Here is a 23660-nt window from a genome sequence, read left to right on the forward strand (position 1 = left end):
AGCAGTATCACAGGTGAAAAATGACACAAAACATGTTTTAATTGTCAAGACAACAAGTGAGAGATATGGCTATTAAAACAAAATAAAATACTCAAAATACCTAAGAAAAAGTATCAAAAATGGAAGCAAGGAGGAAGTCAAACAATTACTGGAGAAACTAAGTAGCAGCACGGAGGGAGTCACACATAGTGAGGTATTATGGTCAGTGAGAATGTTCTGCTTTAAACTCTTTATTTAAAGGATTTTCTTTTTAATAACAGTAAGATACCTTTTTGTGAGCACTTAAGGCACTTTGGCTGTAAGCTTTACTGAATTCTGACAGACCTTTCATTTTTGGAACAAAAAAATCCAACTAATCATGTTCACCTAAAAACATAAAGATTCATTACTGTTGCTAACCTGCAAGAGGAATCCCTAACAGGCTTATTTGGGTTCCTCTAGGATTATAAGAGAAAATGACCAGAGACATTACTTGAAAGGTAAATCATGCCATGTTGGAATCTTCACTTTCAGTCACAGCTGTTTCTTGTTCCCCAGAAGTTCTCCCTCCCTTAGCTGCACTGGACTTCTTTTTCTTCTTCTCCTTTTGCTCCATGTTACTTGATGCGAGCTCTTCACTCTTCTGGGTGATATACTTTAGCTGACAACAATAAACTGATCAATCATCTACTGAGGAACTTCATTTATTCATGAGAAATTAGAGAGAAATGTTTAAGAGAAATCAACAGGGCAAATTCTTATTACAAAAAATATGACCAACACTCCAAAAAGGCTGACAAACATCAAGTAGTTTTAATTCTTGCACAAAGCCCTCAGTCTAAGCTGGATATCCTCAGATACTGAAATGCCCTGGCAAGACTAGGATTTATAAAAGTATGTTACATCCATCTCTAGAATCAAGACAGCAACATTAGCAGTTACTCAGAGTTGTAGTTTGCCGAGAGAATCTGAGTACAAAAACATTGCAAGACTCCTCTGCATCCACTTGACATAAACAGCACATGATAGTTAGGAACACAAAATTCAGCTCCAGCACTTACTATGCCTTTTCAGACAAGTTCACATTGCATATTTCAAATCACAGATGGAAGGAAAAAATCCCTTCACATAAAATTAAAATTAGTATTGGAAGTATTCTTCTTCACAGAAGCATTTACAGGAATGTCTTAACACAGTGAATTTAAGTCCACTGAACATCATACAGGCCAGGACATGAGAGAATACAATAATGTCAATTGTCCCTATATTAATGTTAGGAGACTTAGTACCTCAAGGTGGACTCAAGCTATTCCTGACCTTAGGCTAAAACAAAGGAACACAACATCAGGAAAAAACGAAGTGATTTACTTCCAGGGTTGACAATGCTGTAATGTGTCTGTTTATAGCACTTTTGTGCTTGGAACCTCAGCAGCCCTGTTGCAACCAGAACATTGCTGCTCGAATTGCAATCAGATCTGTGTTCCCACAGTGATGCACAGTGTCATGAAGCAAAATAAGATTAAAATTTTAAAAATCACTGGATTGTGCCCATCCATCATCTATAAGCCAGTGAAATTGCTTGAGCAACAGTTGCTTCATCATCTATAGCCTTCATTCAAATGCTCTTAGGAATTGACCAATCGGTTTAAGAATGTTGTGAGACAGAAAATACAGTGAATCTCACCAAAGAATTGCTCCTTCTAGCCAAAAGCTTCACATCTTCTGTGGAGACTGTGCTTCGTTTTGCATGCCTGCATAAAATTAAAAATTACCCCTTAATGTGTTTGCCAGCATTTGGTCATAAGAGGCCATACAGCATCTAATTCAGAACACTAACTAAAAGGCCTTAGTAGGGACCCACTAAACCAAACATGCCTATCTTTTCCAACTATAACATGCAAAAACCTCTTTTACAAGTTTGTACGTGTACATCTCAATTCCCACATTTCTTGTGTAAAAACAGTAGAATTTAGCAACCAGAACTTCAAGTGCCACTGTTCCGTTCCCTCTTACTTGCCAGTAGGTCACTGTGTAAAGTTTTGACTCCTTAAAACATGCTCTTACCTCCTTAGAGCAACCAGATGAAACACAGGCATGCTAGTAAGCATCTGCCACTCCCAAACCATCCAGTACCACTACGTATCAACGCATTTGACAATTATATACGGTCATTAATCTAAACAACCACTTGTACCATGTAAATGAACTTCCAAGATCAGGAAGAACCTACAGGGGAATATCTATTTCCTAACTTCACTGCCACTATTTAATCAGCCAATAGAACGCTTTAAAACTTGAATTACAAGACATTATTTTAAAGATTATCTAGTTATTGGAGCTGAATACAAAAAAAGAAAGCCTTCATAACAATCAAGTGTTCCAGTACCTACCTTGCAAACATTTCGAGGTCTTTTGCAAAGTTCTCTGGAGAAAACACAAAGACGCCACATATTTTAAAATGCTAACTCTGAGTAGGAAGAGATACATAATACGGTTCTAGCTGTTACAAAGGTGTAACTGCAAATTATCCAGGTTAGTTATGAGAAGCGACTGTAACTTGTTATTATGTCCCACTCTCTTGCACAGGCAGGTGGCCCACACAATATTTCCACCTACATTTAAATGCTTTTTCCAGGTCTGAAAAATAGAATCGCGATTTCTTGTACTTTTAAAAACATAACGCAAGAAACAATGCATCAGTGATGCCTAGTTCCAGTACTATTTTTTTTTTTTAAAGCATCATCTCTCCAGCAATTGCTCTTGAACAAATAGATAATACGCAAACTTCTGTACCACACTGCCTGAAGGTGATCTCCGAAATAGCTGCAATGGTTTGTTTGCTGAATTGCATGTCTTTGTCCTCCGCAACATCCTGACACAGGCAGCCAACCGTGTAGTGAACCGCAGCCTTCAGCCTCTGAAAGGATCCAAGGCAGCGACAGGTCAGTTCTCTGCAAACTGACACACCAGCTCTTGCATAAATTATCCAAACTATTTAAAAGGACGCAACATAAACGACCGTTTACGGACCCCAACACGCCCAGCAACACCACGTTTACCGCTCAGTACCCCATACCCCGCCGCCCCCGCCACGGCTCCATCTTGTCCCGGCCGGGCCCTCCCCCGGCGGCGCTGGGGGCCAGCCCCGGCAGGGTCGGAGCGGGGCCAGGGCCGTGGGCCCGGGCAGGAGGAGGGGGCGCCGGCCCCGTCGTACCTGGGTGAGCAGCAGCCGCTCCTCACCCTCCGCCGCCGCCATGGCGCGGCCCTCAGCTGGGTTTCCCGCCCAGCGCGGCGGGGCGGGGCCGCGCCGCCGCCATGTCGGGAGCCCCCGCCCCGCGCAGCCCGGGGCAGCGCCGTTACCTGCGGGGCGGGAAAGGGGCTGCTCCGAGGGAGAGCCGAGCCCTCCCCAGCAACCGCCACCGCAGCCGCCCCGGCCCCGCCTTGTTGCTGACCGGGAGTGTTTGGAGACGCTCTTCTACCGGCGAGGAAAACAAGTGTCCCGCCGTAGGACGGGCCGGCGGGACGCGGTCTGCAGAAGGCTTTGCACGTTACCCTGCGAGGCTACGACCTTGGGCACGGTCCGGTTTTAAGCAGTGGTTACCGCACCCGTCCTGTTCCAACACCTTACATGAGGGCTCTGGACCCACCTGGAGCATGAAAGATGGACCCTCTATGGGGAGTTAATGCAGGTGTCCGGCAGAGATCAAACCTCAGCTAGCGAGAGAGGCGTAAGGCACATCGGCTGGTGTCCCCGTGCCTTCCCTCAGCCCTAAACGGTTCACTTCAAACGAGATTACAGAAGCAGCACTGCTCCTGATAAACCCAGGGAGGCACATCCTGCTCGCTCTCACCGAGTAGCTCTCCGGGTTTAGCACAACGTGATTCCAGACAGGTATTTTTCGCAGCACTAGTATCATACTAAGCACTAAAATAGATTGGTGGGAGTATCCCGTTCTCCCCCAAAACACAGTGCCTACGCACACAATAAACTCGCAAAACTGTTCCTACTGTCCACCACGGTGATTTCCAACACAATTCCCCTGCAGTTTAGGAGAACCTAAACTGGGGCAAACTGACTGCTAAAATGTTCACGACCCTCCTATTATCACTATCGCCTGCAATGTCACACATTTATTTTACAGAATTCCTAAATCTTACAACGTAAGTTGCAGAAAAGTTGCTTTAAATTAAAAGTAATCTTGTGCTAATTATACAGATATTCAACTAAGTAGCTAACTATCTTAGCAGAAATAAATGGAGCAAAAAATTAATATAAAAATCTAGTGCATGGCACAAAATTTAATACTTGAGAGGTTCTGAGAAAAAAGAGGTACAGGCACCCTGGTGAATTTTCAGAATGATGATTGGCAGTGGGACTGCAGGAAGAGGATATCAAATAGGGCCAACTTTGCATGCTACAGCAGGTACTTTTAATTGCCCCATGGGAAAAGGAGGCAAAAAAGCAGGGAGATTGGGGGAAAAGTGCAAGCTTTTCACACAGCTAAGCCAACAGTTTATGCCAGAGCTTAAAACTGGAGCAACAGTTGAAGGGAGAACGGCTTGGTGACAGGAGTATCAGCCTTGACACCCTTGACCTGCATTCAAGTTTCTCCACGATCCATCCCACCCTTCATGGAAAACAGAGCTCACAGTGTGAAAGACTGTGTGTGCAGGGGAACACCCAGGAATTAATCTTTAAGAACCAAGCTACTGCCTGTTATGATAAACTATGACAACCAAAAAAAGGCCTTTACCTCCCTGGAATCTTGTGTTGTCTGGAATATTGTGCTGTCTGCCATCCTCCACTTTAGCAATTATTGAAATGCAGTCATCTCTATCTTGATCCCTATGAGTTTATGCACTATAATACAATAAAAATATTATAATTTTAAAATGTATTCTGTCAAATACTGCATGAAGACATTTTAGCCAGTTTTGGCCAGCAGCAGTGGAAAGAAAACACCTCAATGAATTTATAAGCAAGTTTATTTAGCTTTCTTATGTGATATATATATATATATATATGAAATAGACCCACAAGTTATTACAAAAGTGTCCAAACACAAGTTCTAGCACAGTACAGTAAAAAGTGGTATTCTAGGAGGAATATCTGAGATCTACAGTATCTTGGCTTCAAGAGGAAATACTGCCATTAGACATTGTAGGCAGAAGAGGACACATTTCCTCCATGGCCTGTCCAGTTAGTATGGATAAATACACCTGGCTTCGATAATAATTCATATGTATGTGCACCAAAGTAATCCCGCTGAGCCTAGAATAAGAACACACACACAAAATAGACACATGAACATCAGTCATACGAGTACTAAAAGTTGCACCTACTGATACTTGACTACAGGAATACTAGAAATAAGATCTTGACTCCAGTATTATAACCTTTAAAGTTATTTTCTCATTATTAGCAAAATCACTGCAATGAAACATTTACTAATATCTAGTAATTAAGAGTTCTATAGAAAGACAAGTATATTATTTCTGCTAGGTACTAATCTAAAAAACAAGCACTTGCGTACATCCAAAGGTTCACAGATACTTACTTCTTTAAAAAGCATTTTGATTCAAAGATATCATTACCCTTGGTTCACAGATGGAATACTAACACATGCTGGGCACTGTCATACCAATATCTCTGGTGTTCTTTATCCAGACATCTCATAGTACTTTACTGCTGTGAATTTCAGGTTTAACAGAATTATATTAGGCAATCGATGCCTTTATCTTTACATTGTTGGAGTGATTAGGACATAGTGCCATCATGGCCTTTAGACCAGTATTTAAATAACAACATGGTGATATTTCAGTAGCCAGAGGATCTGCTACACTATTTCAGGCACCTACCTGAATCAGGTTAGCTGGTAATGTTTCATGCCTGTATCCATCATAAAAAGAAAGTGCTGTAGTGAAGCAGGGCATAGGGATACCAATCTGCACTCCAGTACAGATTACACGTCGCCAGGAGTCCTGGGAGAGAGGAAAGGGGCGGGGGTAGAAAAAAGAAAGAAACTAATCAGTGCTTGCTCAGAGGTATGTGCAGGCATATGAACTATTCTAGTATAACAGCATGTGCTATTTCACATTATATGAAATCTAATGACCAAGTCTGAGCAAATGCAGCAGTAGATTCCTGATTTTACATAAACAAGGTTGATCCAAAATAATGGCAAGTAAGATAGAGTTAGCAAACAGGACAATAAAAGTGCAGACATATACTTCACATGCAATCAAACCACAGCCTCCAGCAAGGATGCTGGTTCTTTCACATAAAAATCATCAGTGCATCCCAAAAGCATGAACACAGCGGGGAACATACTGAGCAAAGACTGAGGCACTTTCAGACCCTCTAATCAAGCACAGTACAAAGCCCACCCAAGGGCATAAGAGGTCAGCACAATACTTCAGACAGACATGTGGATTATCCTCATTTCAACTGTACATCTGATTTAGTTACCTGCATGGAATATTCAGCTTCATTTAAAAGAATTATTAATGACAATATATGACTTCTTTGTTGGTCAGATAATCTGGTTTTAGTTCTGCCTGTCAACTCTGTCCAAATCAGGACACTGTTTGGACAAACCTAGGTCCAATGAATGGCAGGCCTGGAACACTGTTATTTTGGTGCTACTGCAAACAATGGTAATAGAACAGAGCTTTATACTCTGTACAACTGAAATCCAAGTGCACAGTAGGCACGGGATACGGGGCAGTGATGAGAACGTTCACACAGGCTAGACATTTGTTCCTGACATTGTGGTTCTTCTGAATCGCTAGAATTCTACCTAAGGCTCTTCTGTAATAGTAAAACAGAAACCTTAAGTTCTTAATAGTAGCTTGGCTAGCATCAAAGAGAAGAACCATGACACAACAAGGACTATTTTGCTCCTGTATTGTCTTTAGGTTGACAGTACAAATATACCTTGCAGCACTACACGAGACCTCAGTTCATCGTTTGATGTACCTGGATGCTGAGGTATAAAGCAGTGCTTCAGTTATGCAACCCCCTTTTTTTCCTTCATTTAGAACTAACATTCTCCAACTTTCTGATGAAATAGAGGCAAGAGGCATTTGTAGGCATTTTTTCAAGGACAGGTCACTAACCCTGGTGTCTGGGAAATTCTAACTCAGACCTCAGTATAGCCTACCTCATCACAGCAACTTTCTTGTTCAATTTCAACCAGCTCCAACTATGTAGTTCCTTCCTGTCCTGATCCTGTATGACTGATATATTCTACTAAAGAAGGGTACCTTGAAGCCACAGATGATTAATTCCTACACCCATACATAATGTGCGTACAGATAAACACATAGTCCCGAAGAGCTTAAGGATTGTTTAGAGATCTTTGGGATTAAGGATGCTGTATAAATAGGTTTCAAGGATGTTAATTTTTCAGTCTAAATATATTTGTGAAGGTAACTCCTGAGAAAGAAGCTGAAAAAGTCCAGACTGTAAACTATTGTTTTTATGCTCTTCCTTCCTTGGAAACTCACCTGACAGTTTTCAACAGCTGTCTTAAAGAAATCATCCAACAGCAAATTCTGGAGCTCAGGGTTTCGATCAAAAGCATCTTTGATTTTTCCCAGGAACACACTAGGCAGAACACATGTAAACCAGGAATAAAATTTCACAGCTTCCAACAAAGGCCCAGAATCCAAAACTGACAGTGCCAAAATTTGACTCAGCCAGACTCAGATTGCAAACATTAAGAAAGACGCAAACAAAACAAAGACCAAAGAAACTCTGCAGTAGCTAAGCCACCAGAAAATTGGCTTCATCTGGTAACCTTTAGTGCCGTCTACGGAAACAGCTTCTCAGTATCTTATCAGCAGATTAACTCCGTGGATTTTCCAAGAAAATCCTTAGGCTTGTCAGTCTAGCACTGCATAAACCAAATTGCCTGCTCCAAATTATCCCCTCAGCAACTAAATTACCTCCTCATCTTAATTACCTTCTGATGATGCAGCCTCCCCTCCACATCAGTGCAATGCCACCGTAATTCAGTGTCCAGCCAAATTCTTTGGCTGCCTGTCTCAGCAGCATGAAGCCTTGAGCATATGAGATAATCTTGGAAGCATACAGGGCCTAAAAAAAACCAAATTCACATTCCAAGTGAAGTCCCACAAAGTCAAACGAGAAACTTCACAGTCTACATGCTCTGTTTAGTCCACATCTCATCAGGGTTGAGTACAGTAGCCACATTCCAGCTATCTGAGAACCAAAATATCCTTTCCAATTGTTGGAAAGTTTGGTCTCAACAGAGAGAGATCACGAGCTATTACCCCCATTACAACGATGGGAGTGTTGAGGGGTGAAAAAGTAAGCTCCTGTGCATGAATTATGACCTCTGCACCCCAGCTAGTTGTCACTGCCCACTGTGGCTGAGACCTGAATTCCTTCAGGACTGTTCTTTGGTCAGGAAAAGAATTGGTCACATTATGCTTTGTGGACACCACTAGACAATGCACAATGGGACGGCTGGAAGCAGGACTCAATTGTCATGACATGCAAACACAAGAGCTCCTCACTAGGATTTACAGCATCCAAAAGCTGCTTTGATATGCAGCTTTAATACGGCACTCTGGCAAGCACAACGACTCACCTTGCGTATGTCCTCCAGAAAGGCCTTCTTGTTCCCACTGAATTGAGTCATTTTAGGCCCATCCAGCAGCTTACTGGCCTGTACTCTCTCATCCTTGAGGGAAGACAGGCACCGTGCAAACACAGCTTCACCTTTAAGTACGTAGGAAAGGGAAGATAATTAGAAAGTTCAGCATCACTGTTAAGGTCTGAGATACTTGTCCTAAAGCACACAGTGAGAGCGCCACTGAATGATGAGCCACATACACAGTGAAACAGAGTCACATGGGAAGAGAGGTGTACAAATGAATTATTTCAACAGCATTACTGAGGGACCAAACTGCCAGTCAGCATAACCATTGGGTAAATATTGACTGATACAGCTTTCAAATGATAAAGAAAAAAAAAAAAGCCACAAGTCATCCGCATGAAAATTTATCCTCAGGAACCTTCACCAGCTCTTAGTTTGAAGAATTTACTTTAAAATCTCTTCCTATCTATAAAAAACAGACAGCGTTGCACTGCAGTCTAGGGACAGGCAAGGCTGAAGACTTCACTAATGATCGTATCATGCTTTGAAGATAAAAAGCTATTGCATAAATGCCAACTCACATTAACTAGATGTGCTTTGAAATACACAAATTCAAAGTAAGAGCAATTAAAATCAAGAATAAATCAGCAGGTGAACTTATAAGAGGAAATAAGTTTTACAAATCTGGTAGGCCCGTAACACTATTATTCAGAAGCCCATAAGAAAGTTTTATAACATCATTAAGCAGGTTACTAAATGTCATTCGCCAGGGCTAAGGAGTTAGCCAAGCAGTATCTTCAGCTCCTAAAGAGAAAGCCTGAATGCCAATCTCTTGATCTGGCTCAGTCAATTCCTAATCATGCTGTTTTAAGTTGTACTTATTTGCAATTGAAGACAGTATTGTTAAATGGAAAAAAAAAAAAGTTTCCTTTCCAGAGTCTGATAGAAGAAAAGCAATCAAGTTTATTCTAGTCTTCATAGTGGACTTTTCCTCCACCTTCTAAGCAAGTCGTGAATTACAAAAAAAAAGAAAAAACCCAAACCAAATGCAAAAACAACACCCACCCACCCACCCCCCAACCAAACCAACCCAACCAAAAAAAAGATGAATGAGTAATGTTTTCACAAGATTCTGGATCCTCTCTGCAGTAGGATTAACAGACCGTATCAAAATCAGAACTGGCTTGTCTCCATTTCTGCAAAAACTTCCTTCTACACTGGGGAGGAGAAGTGGGGGGGAAATCAGAAATCAGGAAAAAGCACGGCTCTGCTTTTACAAGCAGAAGTCTGCAAGTCATGCTTATGCAGTAAAACCACACACGCAGCAACTGCCCTAAGAACGGCCACGTTTGCACAAGGGCTATTGCACGTACTTCCCTATCAAGTCATCATTACCTAACAATGCTCTCCTGGCATTGTAGGGGACTAATCAGGGAGTGTCTCCTCCACCCTTGATCTTTGCAAGAACCCCAAACAGCAGAATATTAACAGCACAAGATTAACAACACTGTTTCAAGCCTAGAACTGAAAGACTATAGCTGTAGTAGATATTAAAACCATTTACAAAACTTGTTTTGTAAAAATATGTTATTGGAATGCAGCCATGTTTCTCTGATAGCTATCACTGCAATTACTCTCTTTGAGCCTACTGAATATAGTTTTTCTTTTCTTCTAATATGACAGAACTTGACCAGCCAAGGCAAAGGAAAAAGAGGTAGAGAAAGCATGAAAATTAAAGCAAGTCCTAGAGCAAAGAACCTGTTGAGTCAACTAACTTACTCAACGAGAAAGTCTACATGGGACCTGTGGTAAGAGAGCGCTCTAAATGTGTTGCAGATGTATTACAACTCCTGTGTCACAATTCCATTCAGAAGCCAGGTTAGATAAAAGGGTAGGTAACGAGACTGTTAGGTATGTATGTGAGCAGGTAAATTTGCACACTTTAGGCATATAATTCAAAGCAATTACAAAATACATTTCCATCATCTTAGTTTGGCTTTGGATCAGCAGCCTTATTAGCCACAAAACAAAAACCAGCAGCAGTCCAGAGCGTATAAAGAAACGCCACAATCAACTGTTGCGGTGGAAAAACAGCAGCCACCACCATAGGGTAGCAGTCCGCCACTATTCTCAAAAAAATCTGTCCGTGCTTCTCAACCCACCATACAGTCCGGCCCTCGTTTAGTCACACTAATGCTGGGTGAGCTAAGTTATACTGAAACATAGAAATAGAAGACTGAGGTAGAGATCTGAAAAATAATTCTTACGCCTTCAGAGAAGGCTAAGTATCTATCAAGCAGTGGTCAAGCAACAAGGTTTTGCGGGTGTCCTGCCTCCCCCTTTTTTCTTTTTTTTTTTTTTAATCATTTTTAGGCTATGATGGGATTTGGAGTAGCAGATAAGGTGGAGGATTACCGAGAGGAAGGTTGCATCAATCTAGCACAACACTTCTAGCACAGCACTTACGTTCACCTGTCACCAATTCATCACCAGCACTGCGAAGATACCATGGACAAAGGCATGATAACAGTACTACCAACATTTGAGAAGCAAGGTAAAAACAAGCCCAGCAAAGAAAAACAGTAACAGCTCTCAAGGGCAGAAAGACTGCAACAGCTACACCTAGAAGAGCCTATGCTGCAAGCCAAGCCCTAATGTGGGCTCATTTCTGAGATTACTGTGTTACCACGCTCCTTACTGTGACGTGGTACATGCAGGTAGGAAAGACGAGGCCAGATTGAAGAACCAGTTACCTATGAGTGTGACAGGGACTCCATATTCCAGGGCAGAAATAGCTGTCCACTTTCCTGTGCCTTTTTGTCCTGCGCTGTCCTTGATCTTTGGGAGGAGGTATTTGCCATCACTGTCTTTAAATTTGAGAATATTGGCTGTGATTTCAATCAGGAAAGAGTCCAACTCTGTCTTATTCCATTCCTGAAATACCTGGAAGAGGAGAAAAAGTGTTGCAGATGTATTACAACTAAATGTGTTGCACACATATATATACACACACTAATTTACTATCTACCTACTATATATATCAACTGATTTATTGATATATGTATACATATACATACATATATGTATACACACAGAAGGGGGCATGCTATCTGGGTTACCGGTTATTGATACCCTGCCACATCTACCAGTGATTTCAGCACTCCTGAAAGGCCATTGTGCAGGAGCCCTGCACTGGAAGGAGCACACCTCAGACTCAGAGCTGCAGAGCACCCATCTCCAACAGGGAAGGCAGAGCCCGTCCTGTTGCCTCTCATCATAGGCACTGAAGGCTAGAAACAACTGCTCTTTCAAGACACATCATACTTATCGACTTGCTTCAACAAGGTCTTTGCTAGATTTGCCTGCTTGATTACAATGCTCAGTGTTTTACTAGCTTTTTTCAGGCAAGGTAATTCATATCCCTACACAAGAAGGTGCTTCCTGGGGAGAAATCAGATGTAGAATGGGAGAGTTTAGACAACTTCTATAAACATTCACGTGTACGTGCTTGCTTTGCAAGCCCGGTTGCCTCCATCAATGGTAGACGGCCACCATGGCTCAAGAAGGCAAGACACGAAAAACTACAGATCACCTTTGACATCTCATCATGCTCCATGCCCACCACATCTTTCATCAGGTGGTAGGCCTCACAGATCAGCTGCATGTCTCCATATTCAATCCCATTGTGCACCATCTTCACAAAGTGTCCAGCACCCTCATCTCCTACCTGTCAGGAAACATCAAAAAATGCTGTTAGCAACAGTGCTGTCACTACTTCCAGTGTTTAATACCTGCCCATGGCTTCCTTCCACCTACAGGAAGGAAGGAAGCAAGCCCAGTACTGACTGAAAACACTATGGGTCACAGATCCATTTAGCTCCCCCAGCACACGACCCAGCCATAAAACTTTGTTTTTCCATTGTATGGGATAAGTTATCGGAGATGGTAGATTTGAATTGAATGCAGTCAGCCAGAAAATCAACCCACTAATGTAGCTGGTTTTATTAAGAACAAACATGCATGAGCTTCAGCAACCAAACTACTTAAGCACAGCTCTAACCACAAGTTAAGGTCAGTATCAAATAAATATTTACCCAGTCACAACAAGGTTCCCCAGATCCCACTTTAGCAGCAATGCTTTGAAATATGGTCTTGATGTGGGGCCTGTGGGGAGAAATAATATGCCTCAGCAGATAGACAGAGGACACAAACACCACAAGAAAACAAAAATCCATCGGTATGATGCATCCTTCTGTAACCCGCCAAAAGGCAACTTGGGGGGAGGGCATGCTGGCAGGTTGACAACCCATCACACAATGTCAAATAAAATGTATGTTTTTCCCAGAACTAGACACTGTTTGCAAGAAATGGGGACAGCCCGTGTCACGCTTACAGCACTGTGCAGACAAGCTTAATGTACCTAAAGGAGCCCAAATATTATCTTCCATTTTAGAAAGAGGGAAATAGAGGCAGGTTATGACACAGGCTCACACTCAGAGAGGATCAGTGGCAAAGCTGAAACAAAATCCCATTCTGTTCTATAGCCACAAGAAAAATCCAGGGTGATCTGGAGGAGAAGAGGGAAGGAGGGAAGAAACTCTGCAAATGCAAGTCAGGATATAGTTATCTGCATTACTGCAGTAATTAAGAGCTTTTGTCATTGCCAGGCTCCCCAGGTGTAGTAAATTGCTCAGCCAACAGGACAGCGCTACTGAACACCAAGTTTGGAGCAACCTAAAGCGACCACTGGGAAAGGAGCATGGGTGGCACATGGGCTGCAGGTGCTGTGAAAGAGGGGGGGGACAAAGTTCAGGTAAGGGTGGCAGGTACTGAGCTGTTTATGGCACAAAGATGACCGGACAGCAGATTACTGTTATGTTGTTTCTGGCTATATGCTGTCAAATTTGAACAGCCTGATATTGGTATGAATGCAACGGACAGGGACTTCAGAGATTCTAAAGCTCAGGTAAAGCCCGGACACACCTTTTCTTTCTACATTTACAGAGAGAATGAGCAACCAGGAATAAAGTCTAATATGAGCATTGATGTACAGTCCTTTACACTAACATGAGTACAAAACAGCAGGGCAGCATAGCAGAAACTTGCAAAGAAATTCACGTATTCAATAGTCAGTACAAATATGTACTGAAGCCTCCTTTTATAATGTGTGTCACTGCAGGGATGTTTGCTGCTGCCTGTTTCATGGTTAACAGCTTTCCAAGTGTGTAAGGCCCCAAAAGAAAAATCATCATCAAGAACAGTACTTTTTTAAAACGTAAGCAAAATTCTTTTCTCCCCGGCACACATTTCTCCCTTCAGATTTCTGCAGGTACTACTTTTGCCTGTGAATTCCTGGAAGAAAAACCTGCCTTTGTTTTGCCTACCATGAAAGCTCAGCACTGCCCCGTGACCCCAGCTAGGCTGAGAAATCTTGAGCCTTGAGGAAGTGAGATGGCAACGTATCTCTTTCTCTCCACACCCACGCCCTCCTCCTGTCCTCCCTCAGCTCTCAACGTGAATAGAAGACGACTGTTGCAGACCATTCTGAAGAAGAATATACTAGCTCATGCTTACCAGGCTTCTTTGGCTCCTCCTGGCATGAGTGAAGGACCATATCTGGCACCCTCCTCTCCACCACTCACACCGCTTCCGACAAATAAGATGCCCTTTTCCTGTAGTTCCTTACAACGTCTCTGGAACAAAATGCAGAGCAGCATTATTTAATTTCTTTTAATGCCAGAGCCTTACAAACAAAGGTTAGCAATTCAGGCCTAAAATTAGGTTTTCAATTCTGCTTTGGACATGCTAGAAGACAACCTTAGAGAAAGCTTGTATGTACACCAAAGTGAACATTAGGAAACTTCCTGTTGCTTTGACATGGATCCTTGCAAAAGAGACATGCTGAGAAAACAAAGTCCTTATAAGCACCGGATAGAAAAGAGCTAGTACTGAGGCTAGAAAAGGCTCAGAATTAAGTGTCAGGTGATACATGCTGTGTGCAAAGATGTGGGGGAGGCTGATTAGGCCCAAGGTGAAGTTGCTGAGTTCATTGCAGAGTGAAGGTGCAAGCATGGAGAGCTATAAGGGAAACTAATTCCCTCTGAGTGGGAGACAAGCACAGGCTGAGATCCCTAAGGGGAGCTGCAAGCTCCCCAAGTATTAATCCTCATTTAGCACCTGTTTTTTACTCTGGTATGGCCAACTCACTTATCCAAGATCAGGATGCCAAAGCAGAAAGACTAATACCAGCACCCCTTCTATGATTCAGAAGTATCAATTTGAATGCAACATTTTCACATAAGCATCCCAGATACGCTAATGTAACTTCTGTAACTTCTATAGTTACAGCCTGCACACAAGCAAGCTTTTTTTTTTTTTAAACAGATAATTACTCTGCTGTTTGCATTACCAAGACAGGCAAAACAGCAGTTCTGTCTTACTGGATCTTCCCGTGGTCATGTAGGATTGACATATAACAACAAATCTATAAATATCCTTAGATTTTCAAATCTCCCTGAAAACTCTTTAAGATTGCAACAGGAAATTTTCTAAAGGCCTTCACTCTTTAAAAGACATCAATAAAAATGTTCTTTGATGATTTGGGCAACTTCTATAAAAATATACTTCTAGAACAGTCCTTAACTACTGTAACAATTGCTTTTTAATAGGCTGCATGACCTAGTTTTGCAGAGATAACTCAGTTTGGCCTTCCCTAAGCAGAGGGGAAATGGCATCTTATTGACTGACTATTGCAATGATCAGAGAAGAATCATGTGTATTTTATTCATCCACTTCAGGTGGAAAACAGGCTTACCGTGGTATCTCTATACTCAGAATTCCCACCATCAATTATGATGTCTCCAGTCTCCAACAATGGCACCTGCCAAAATAAATGAGCATTTTTGTTTTCTCCATGCATTCAAAACCTCATTAATGACGAATAATGAGATCTTCCAGAGGAAACTTCTCCAAAAGACAGCAGGAGTCACAGGCAAAAAGAATGTTTGCCTCACCAATTTATTGATGAAGTCATCCACTGCGTTTCCAGCCTTCACCAGCAAGATAATGCGGCGGGGCTTCTTTAACTTAGAGACCATCTCTTCCAGGCTGTGAGCTCCAATCACTTTGGTTCCCTTGGCCTCATTGGCCAGAAAGTCATCCACTTTGGAAACCGTCCTGTTAAAAGCACAAACCTGGGGGAGCAAGAAAACATTTTAATAAAAGCTGCGAACAGAACAGTTACTTTAGCTCAGACTACAAGTTATATAAGCAAGATTCAACATCATGTGCTCTCCCGCTTCCACCTTCCCTAAAGACACAGAGCAGGGATGAACCTGCAGCATGCCTTTGCAAGTGCGTTGGGAACCTATGGTTAACGGCCAAGCAAACGTCAGGGAAAAATCATACATAACTAACACATCAGCTGAGTACAGGCATGCACTGCTGTTTTTCCCTGGAAACGGGACAAAGGGCGGCCTAGGTTATAACTAAAAGGAGGAAACAACACCCATTAGACCATCACAAGGAGAAAAAAAAAAAAAAAAACCACACATGCTCAGCTCCTCAGCTCCAATCCCAAGTGCTAGCGAGTCAGCCTTTCTGACTCGTTTTCCTTCGCTTACCACGAAGCCATGGTCGTTCATGTTCAAAATAAGGTTTTGACCCATCACAGCCAGTCCAATCAACGCAATGTCAGCTCTGGAATGTGGAAGGACAAAAATGCCAAGTAAGTCTCATTAGCAGTGATCTAGCACTAGCATCCATACCTCTGTCAGACTGTTCTGATCTTGCCAACTGCTAGGCCAGCCCACCCCTTCCTAACAAACGCTGTAGCACATGCTCTGAATTGATTCTGTAGGCTGTTACAGCGAGAGGTCCTTGTGGCTCCCAGTCAGTCCAGCAGACAGAGTGCAGACCAACGTTTCAAGTCACCAAGATCTCTTCCCAACCACCAAGACACAACTAGATGAGTAAGAAAAGTAAGCTACCCAAAACATCGCACTAGGAGGCAGGGAGTAAAACGAGTGGCTCTAATATGTCACTGATGGATCCAGCTCTGTCACAGCTCCATGTTCAACAGATGCTGCACTAGAACATCATGTCTGAACGCTACACCATTTTTTTGCTTCTGCAACACACTGTCTCAGATTTGGGGTGAGCAAAGAAAAAGGAGGAAACGGGATATTCTGCTAGAGGCAGCCTAATTCAGCTTGCAAGGGGCGTGCAGGCAGAGAAACCCAACCTGTCTGCTTCTATTCCTCGGGTCAGGAACAAGTTTCCTGCTTCACAGCCACGACTCCAAAACTAATCACTCCCGGATTTTGTCAAAAAGCCTCTAGAACCCGCCGCAGAACCTCTGTGGGTGAAAAACCAACCCGCCGTCCGGCGGCTCCAGGGCCACATCCTCTCCCTCCCGGACACACCGCGGAACCGGCCAAACAGGAAAGCGGGGACCGCTCGGAATCACCCGCTTCCCCCAGACCAGCTCGCCGAAAAACCAGGATTTGCAGAAAGTCACTCGGCAGAGGCTAGAAAGGCCCCCGCCTCCCCCTCAGCCCGCCGGGGGCACGCTCCCCCCTCCCCGCTAACGGTCTACAAGGCCTCTCCGGCGAGCGGGGGGCACCCCCGGCTCTCACACCACCACGAGCCGGTTGCGGCGCTGCCCCCACCCCCGGAGGCAGCCACGCCGAGGCCCCGCCCGAGGGACGCGCGGCCCGGCGGCCGGGCCCCCGCCCGCACTCACTGAGCCATCGCGGCGGCGCTGAGGGCGGCTGGAAGCGGCGGCGGCGGCTCTCGGGGCTCGGCCTGCGGCGCGCGCCCGGCCGGCCCTCAGCCGCGCGGGCGGGGTGGGGCGGCGCGCCGCGCCCATTGGCTCTTCGGGCGAGCCCCGCCTCCCGCCCATGGGCCGATGGTTCGGGCGCCTCGCCCCTTAAAGGGACAGCGCACGGCGGGGCGGGCGGCCCGCGGGGAGCCTGCGCGGTATCGCCAGAGCGGGAAGTGTCCTTCGCCCGAGAGTGGGGCGGAGGCAGCAGGCAGGGAAGGCCCTCGAGCACCGGGACGGGTGCAGCGGGCGGTCCCCGTGCTGGCCTTCGGGCGTTAACGCTCCGACGCCGCCTGCAAGGACAGAGGTGGCCCTGAAGGCCGGCACCGCGCCAGGCCGCACCCGCCCCGCTGTGGGACGGCCTCATCCTCCAGCTGAAGGTCAGGGTACAGCCATGCTCATTTCTACAGCAATACGTACCGCTGGGACAGCGCAGGAACAGCAGCCAGCAGGCACTACCTAGTGTGACTTTTCTCTCCTTTAATTATAGAAGTCATTGCCTTAAATTCAGCTGGTGAAACATCTTCCGAGGCAGCAGTCATCACCTCGGGTACCGTAACTATCGGTTTGCCTGTGAGGTGTCCTAGGAGGTGGGCGAAAGAACACTTAGGACACTTAGGAACCCTGCCCACCTGTCAGCATTAAGATAACAGTTCTGTTTAGGCAAAGGTGGCTAGCTTCATAGCTTTGCTCTGTGACAGTCAGCTGCATCATCAAGAGACACCTACATTTTAAGCGTGTTTACTTTCCATTAAAAGCATGTTCTAAACGTGAAGACTGGCAGCAAACTGACCCATCAAGTTTCTGGCCCACCTTATTTTTGGGCATTGCGAGTGGAATGAATCTGAAAGCAGTAAAACAGCTAGCGGCTTCTCTGAAGTATTAAATAAGCTGTCAGAAGAGCAGTCAGAACAAATTAACAGGTTACTCAAGTGCCCAATTGAAAAAAGAAAACAACAAAAAACAACCAACAAAAAACAACCACCAAGCACTCAGCAACAGCAGCAAGAAGGAAGACATCCATGATAGCTTTTCAGATAACGAACAGATCCTAGCCAGCAGCCTAATAAAAGTATTTTGCCATCATGCAGCTGGTTTAGTTATGAGAAGTGTCTGACAGCAAGCGGTGGCCCATTTTTGTGGGACTCAAATGCTTTGGGGACATGCCCTGTCCCGTTTCCTCACCATGACTTAAAAGCTACAAAGAACTTCCCACTTTCAGACCAAGACGAGAACGATGCATGGGGATTCCCTGACACATCTTTGTCCACAGAGCTGGTGCCTCATACTTCGCCGTTACGTTTTGGTGGTTTGATTTCACACGCTTCCCGTCATTTTTAACAGTTGTCCCCAGATAAGCAAGTTCAGTATTGGCAGCACTACGACAACCTTATTTTATCTTTCAAGCAAAAGAATCTTTTGAAAGCATCCAAAAAACTACTTGGAAATGCTGCACAACATATCAAAGGGAAAAGGACGAGGAAGGATGAGAAGGGCCTCTCATCTTTCTCAAGAACAGCCGAGACAAATTCCTTTTCACAAAAGCATAAACTTGTTCAGGACAGGCTTTCAATATAAGACACTAGGAATTAAATCATAATAAAAAGAGCACACATTATATCTGCTAATGCACTGGTTGTACCTTTATTGTTTCACCTCGTTCACTAACAGTTCAGTGGTGCAAGGTTACCATACACAGTTAGATATCTGCATTGCACACCTAAGGCTATACAGCAAATGGATCAGAATTAGTACAAATACATGAACTATATTTACATTTTGTATACTCAAGCTCCAAATATCAGATATATTTACAAAATAAAATAAGAAAATGAAAACCTGAAATTAATGTACAGTGTTGCTGATACACTCCTTCGCTGGGATGAAATCAGTTTGCAAAGAGATTTGTTCAAGAAGGCCACTTATACAGCATATACCTTGTGTACAGAGAGATTAAACAGGGAAATGGGGACCGCAATTAAAAAAAAGTATGTATTTCAGTGCAACAGCATGTCTAATGTCCAAATTAAAGAACCTTAATCAACTGCACATGAAGTATGAACAAGCAGGGTGGAAAATTAAGAACTGATCCTGGAAAGTGCTGATCATTCAAGGCTCCCTCTGCTTCTAGCCCCTGGTTTCAAGGCAAGCAAGAGGTAGTTCAGTACTGCTCAGGATCAGGCCATGAACTTGGCAACATTAAGAACTGAAGACTTATGACCTCCATACCCTCAGTTTTACTGAATACACAGCTGATCCTGTTAATTTAAAAACTGTTCCAAATAACATTGGACACAACCATCTGGTTAGTGTTGGACTAGTTTTGATTTCAACTACTTAGAACGCATAAATGGCCTTCTGAACAAAAAAAAGTCAATCCTGTTCTTGAACAGCTGATGTTTTTAAACAAGGAAGCACAAAATTAATACATTCCTGCTACATACAGTACAGTTCAGACCACATATTGGGGTTATTAACCACAATGGAGAGATGCAACGCACACGTTAAGAGACCCATTTTAAAGTACATTCAACAAACCGTTCCAGAGCAGCATTAGTATCCTTCCTTTGAGCAGCCAGTTAACAGCCGCATCTTCAACAAAAACACCCACCACAGGATAAACTAACACAAACTAAGGCTGTGCAAGAGTACCAGAAAGATGCATATGCATAGGCAGTATTAGTTGATTGTATAGTACCAATGGGTGTTATTCCAAAGCTAATCCTCTTTCTTATCTAATGTGCAATTAATTACACATGTATAAATATACAATACATTACATAAAATTAAATCCCTGTAAATTAGATAACAAGCAGCAAAAAGTAAAGTCTTTGCTTTGAAATACCTTGCTCATCAGTAATAAGGACTATTAGACACTGACCAAAAAAACCCCTTTCTCAGAGGTCTGGAAATAATATTCCCTTCCCTTCTGCATCCCAGAATATAGGAATCTTCTTTAAAAAGGTACTTAAAGTGCATTTCTGAAATACAGTATAGGAGGTTTAGTTTAGTTTTAAAATATCCAGGAAGCTCCAACACCGACATGGTTTTCAATGGACAAAAAAAGAGTATTTTCTCCTTCCTTTTAATGAGGAACATAAAGAACCCAATCTACAGCACAGTTTCACACTCATTCTCTCCAAGAAACGCCTATCAAGTTTACTACCAGTGCTTATGCTCAATGGGCTGGCAGGCCCACAGCATGATGCCTCATCTGCAGTGGCTGAGTCCCAAGAGCTGTCTGACTCCGGGACTTCACATACACCCAGTAGGTAACCAAGAGTGGGTTTTTAAATGTCAAGAGAAGGCAGCTTAACACATTTTTCCCTTCTTGCTCTGTTTCTAAAAAGAAATTTCTAACATGTTGGGCTAGATCAAAAAAGCTTTAAAGTGAATGGAAGTCCACTTTTTTTTTTTTGCTTTATTATGCTTTTAAAGAAAACTTGAATTGATTTCAGTCCAGTTTTAAGTAGGGCAACTGATGTCTCAAACTAGGCTTCAATAATTGGTGAAAAACTGTAACCGTATGCCTTTTATGTCAGACCTGAAAATAGTAATGCCCATTTGAACTCTCCACAACAAGAATCTATTTTGTCACAGACTATGCAGCTTTAAGAGATACTGATGCTTAAAAATAGAATTTTCCTCTTCTGGTGATCTGTTATCCACATAGACATCAAGTCATCAGAAGCTGCTTGGAGTCTTTACATAGAAGAGTAACATTTGCACAACACAGCTGTAACATTTCCAGCTCTGTATAAAATAAGCATCTGTCTCTTCCTGCTTTTAAAGAAAGACCCCTTAATCATGTTTCTATGCAATGCCTATACCCCCTTTGTTCATTTTCTGGCTTATCCAAAGCAAAGACTTAGCAAACTAGTTTTCTTCTAGTTAAAAAAAGGAAAAATTAAAATGCTCTCAGTGTGTCTCAAAATACCACCAGCTAAATTGCTACCCCTCCTCAAATTGGTTCCACTTTCATTATAAATGGTGGTGATGGCAGCAACAACTTAGTGCTTAAAAATAACCTAATTCTTGAGATCGGCTTAGCTCCAGCGTGGGGAGCCCTCCTGCAGCACTAGCAGTCTTACTTATCCACACACTGGAAGAGCATTATCATCCATTGCATAACAAAGGAACATCATCACTGTATTAAGAGTCACACACAATTAAACAAGACAAAACCAGAAGAAAAAAAACCAAAACAAAACAAAACCATCCTTATTATGCTCCTGGGTCCCCAGGAAGCTCCCTCAGTCTGGCTTCCAGTTCTGAAATAAATCTGAGGACCATAGGAGATAGCATGAGCACATGATTTAGCTTGAGTACTATCTCAAAATATATAAAGATATGTCCTAGCAAGTGTCAGACTCCATCTCCCTGCTCCTTTGCCAACCATGCTTTTAGGAGGTCTCACTATGCATTGCACTTGACTGAAGAATGAAAACCCCATAAAGCTAAAAAATTGCTCAACTGATGCCAGTCCCACGTACGCTTTTGGCCACAGAATTTCCAATGCATGGCATGACCTGCTGCTGAGTGAGCTGAATCAAAATGACCTTCTTGAGCTTCAGTGTGCCTACATGTGCCTACTGCAATAGTGGAACAAAACCCTTTTATCTCTCCCTTGAGAGGTCGGAACCTCAGGATGAAATTCCTGTACATTCCCCAGGATCACAGCTAGCCCTATCAGTGCCCAAGGTAAGTCAAAAAAGTATAGCACAGCAGTCAAACATAGTAAAGGAACCCCCCACCCTCCCCCCAACCTAACTAAGACAGACGAGTTCACTTCTCAGACAGGAAATTCATTCTGCTTTCCTTTCTTGGGGCAAGGACCAAAGCTTTGTCTACAAGGAGAACTTATGTTGTAGGTCAAGAACTAACACCACCCAGCCCATCTCCAAGAAGCCAATTATTACACCCCACTGATCAGGACCAGAGTCCACTTGATCCGTTCTCCAGGAAGGATTAATTCTGAAGTTAAAACTAACTAGGGGGTTTTAGCTGACGAAAATTGTAGCAGGGAAATTAGGAAATATTCAACAACTATTCCAAAAGGAACTGAAGATGCCCTGCTGTTCCCTGGACAATACTGCAAGTGCTAGGTCTAGAAAGTATTTTGTAGACAGAGGATGCTTTCCCCATGAACAGATAGGATGTCATCTGAGTATTCCAGATAAGGGATACATGCATAAAGCAGGCCTTTCAGAATGATGCCGTAGAGCAGTCTATCCTAACATACCAATGACAACCATAAATCTCTTCCAAGAGAGGTGAGAACTGTTGCTACAGGAACTCAGGAGTCAAGATGAAGAGCAGAAAGAGGAGATACTGCCCTCCGGTGGCGATCTCCTGAAAGCGCTCTAGGGAACAACCACACCGTTCCGTTTCCACTTAACACACTCCCATCTGTCAAATACGAGGCTGAGCGTCTAAAACTTTAGGGATTATATCTAATATTTCAGCGATGTGGTTTATTTTTCCTCGCATCTGCACAAGTTCCGTCTCCTCAGCTCAGTTCAGAGGCAGAGGAGTGAGTGTTAGTGTTTTGGGAAAGAGTTAAAGCCAAGCACTGTTCACCTGCAACCCTGCAGCAAGAATTTAAAGGCAGATTATTCTAGCCAGCCCCTCTTGGTTTGTTCCCTATCTTTTTCCAGCTCATGCCTTAGCCTGTTGGACCTTGGAAACTCAAAAACTTGCACCAAGACCAAAATCCAGTCTGCCCAGATAGATTTGTCCAATATCAGCTTTCAACAGAGTTTAAATTAGCGGCTGGATCCAGAAAGCCTGAGGAGCTATTGCAGTTCCTGGCTGGGTAATGTCTACACAGAAGAATTTATCTTTCCCTGGCATTAGAACTTTGCCCTGAGGGAACCAATGACTACTGCCAAGTCACAAATTGACTGAAACACCTGCAGCAGTCTAGACAGACAACAATGGACAGTGGGACAGACACCAAAAGGTCAGTTGGAATGGGAAAACAATTGTTGTAAGAAAAAATAAATAACTTTTTTTTTTCTTTTTAGAGTCGTGCATAATCACTCGATTTTTTGATTTTTTTTTTTCTTTCTCTTTTTGTTTGGCCACATGCTACTAGTACGATTCTCGGTACAAGTGAAAAGAAACAAGGTAGGGTTAGAATACCTAGAAAATGTGCTGAAGGAGCTGGGAAGGTAGGGGATGTTAAGCCACAGGATTACATACAAGAGAAACTGTCAAGAATCACAAAGAGA

At 43.3% G+C, this 23660-nt stretch overlaps 2 protein-coding genes across 2 annotated transcripts; both read right to left on the minus strand.

Annotated features, from left to right (window-relative positions):
* Nucleotides 1–3378, minus strand: CENPS (centromere protein S). The gene is made up of 5 exons (XM_075520821.1): nt 3194–3378; nt 2773–2896; nt 2370–2403; nt 1664–1730; nt 1–640 (listed from the first exon to the last, which is right to left on the minus strand). The coding sequence occupies exons 1-5, from the start codon at nt 3233–3235 to the stop codon at nt 485–487; spliced, it is 423 nt and encodes a 140-aa protein (XP_075376936.1). The 5' UTR covers nt 3236–3378; the 3' UTR covers nt 1–484.
* Nucleotides 3379–4947: 1569 nt separating this feature from the next.
* PGD (phosphogluconate dehydrogenase) lies at nt 4948–17474 on the minus strand. The gene is made up of 13 exons (XM_075520818.1): nt 17350–17474; nt 16229–16304; nt 15620–15799; nt 15421–15486; nt 14181–14299; nt 12701–12770; nt 12199–12333; nt 11360–11549; nt 8598–8728; nt 7947–8080; nt 7489–7588; nt 5839–5961; nt 4948–5251 (listed from the first exon to the last, which is right to left on the minus strand). Exons 1-13 carry the CDS (start codon nt 17355–17357, stop codon nt 5132–5134), a joined length of 1452 nt encoding a protein of 483 aa, XP_075376933.1. The 5' UTR covers nt 17358–17474; the 3' UTR covers nt 4948–5131.
* Between the last annotated feature and the right edge of the window lie 6186 nt (nt 17475–23660).

The sequence above is a fragment of the Mycteria americana genome, chromosome 18 (genome assembly GCF_035582795.1).
Source record: "Mycteria americana isolate JAX WOST 10 ecotype Jacksonville Zoo and Gardens chromosome 18, USCA_MyAme_1.0, whole genome shotgun sequence".
In the NCBI taxonomy this organism is placed as follows: domain Eukaryota; kingdom Metazoa; phylum Chordata; class Aves; order Ciconiiformes; family Ciconiidae; genus Mycteria; species Mycteria americana.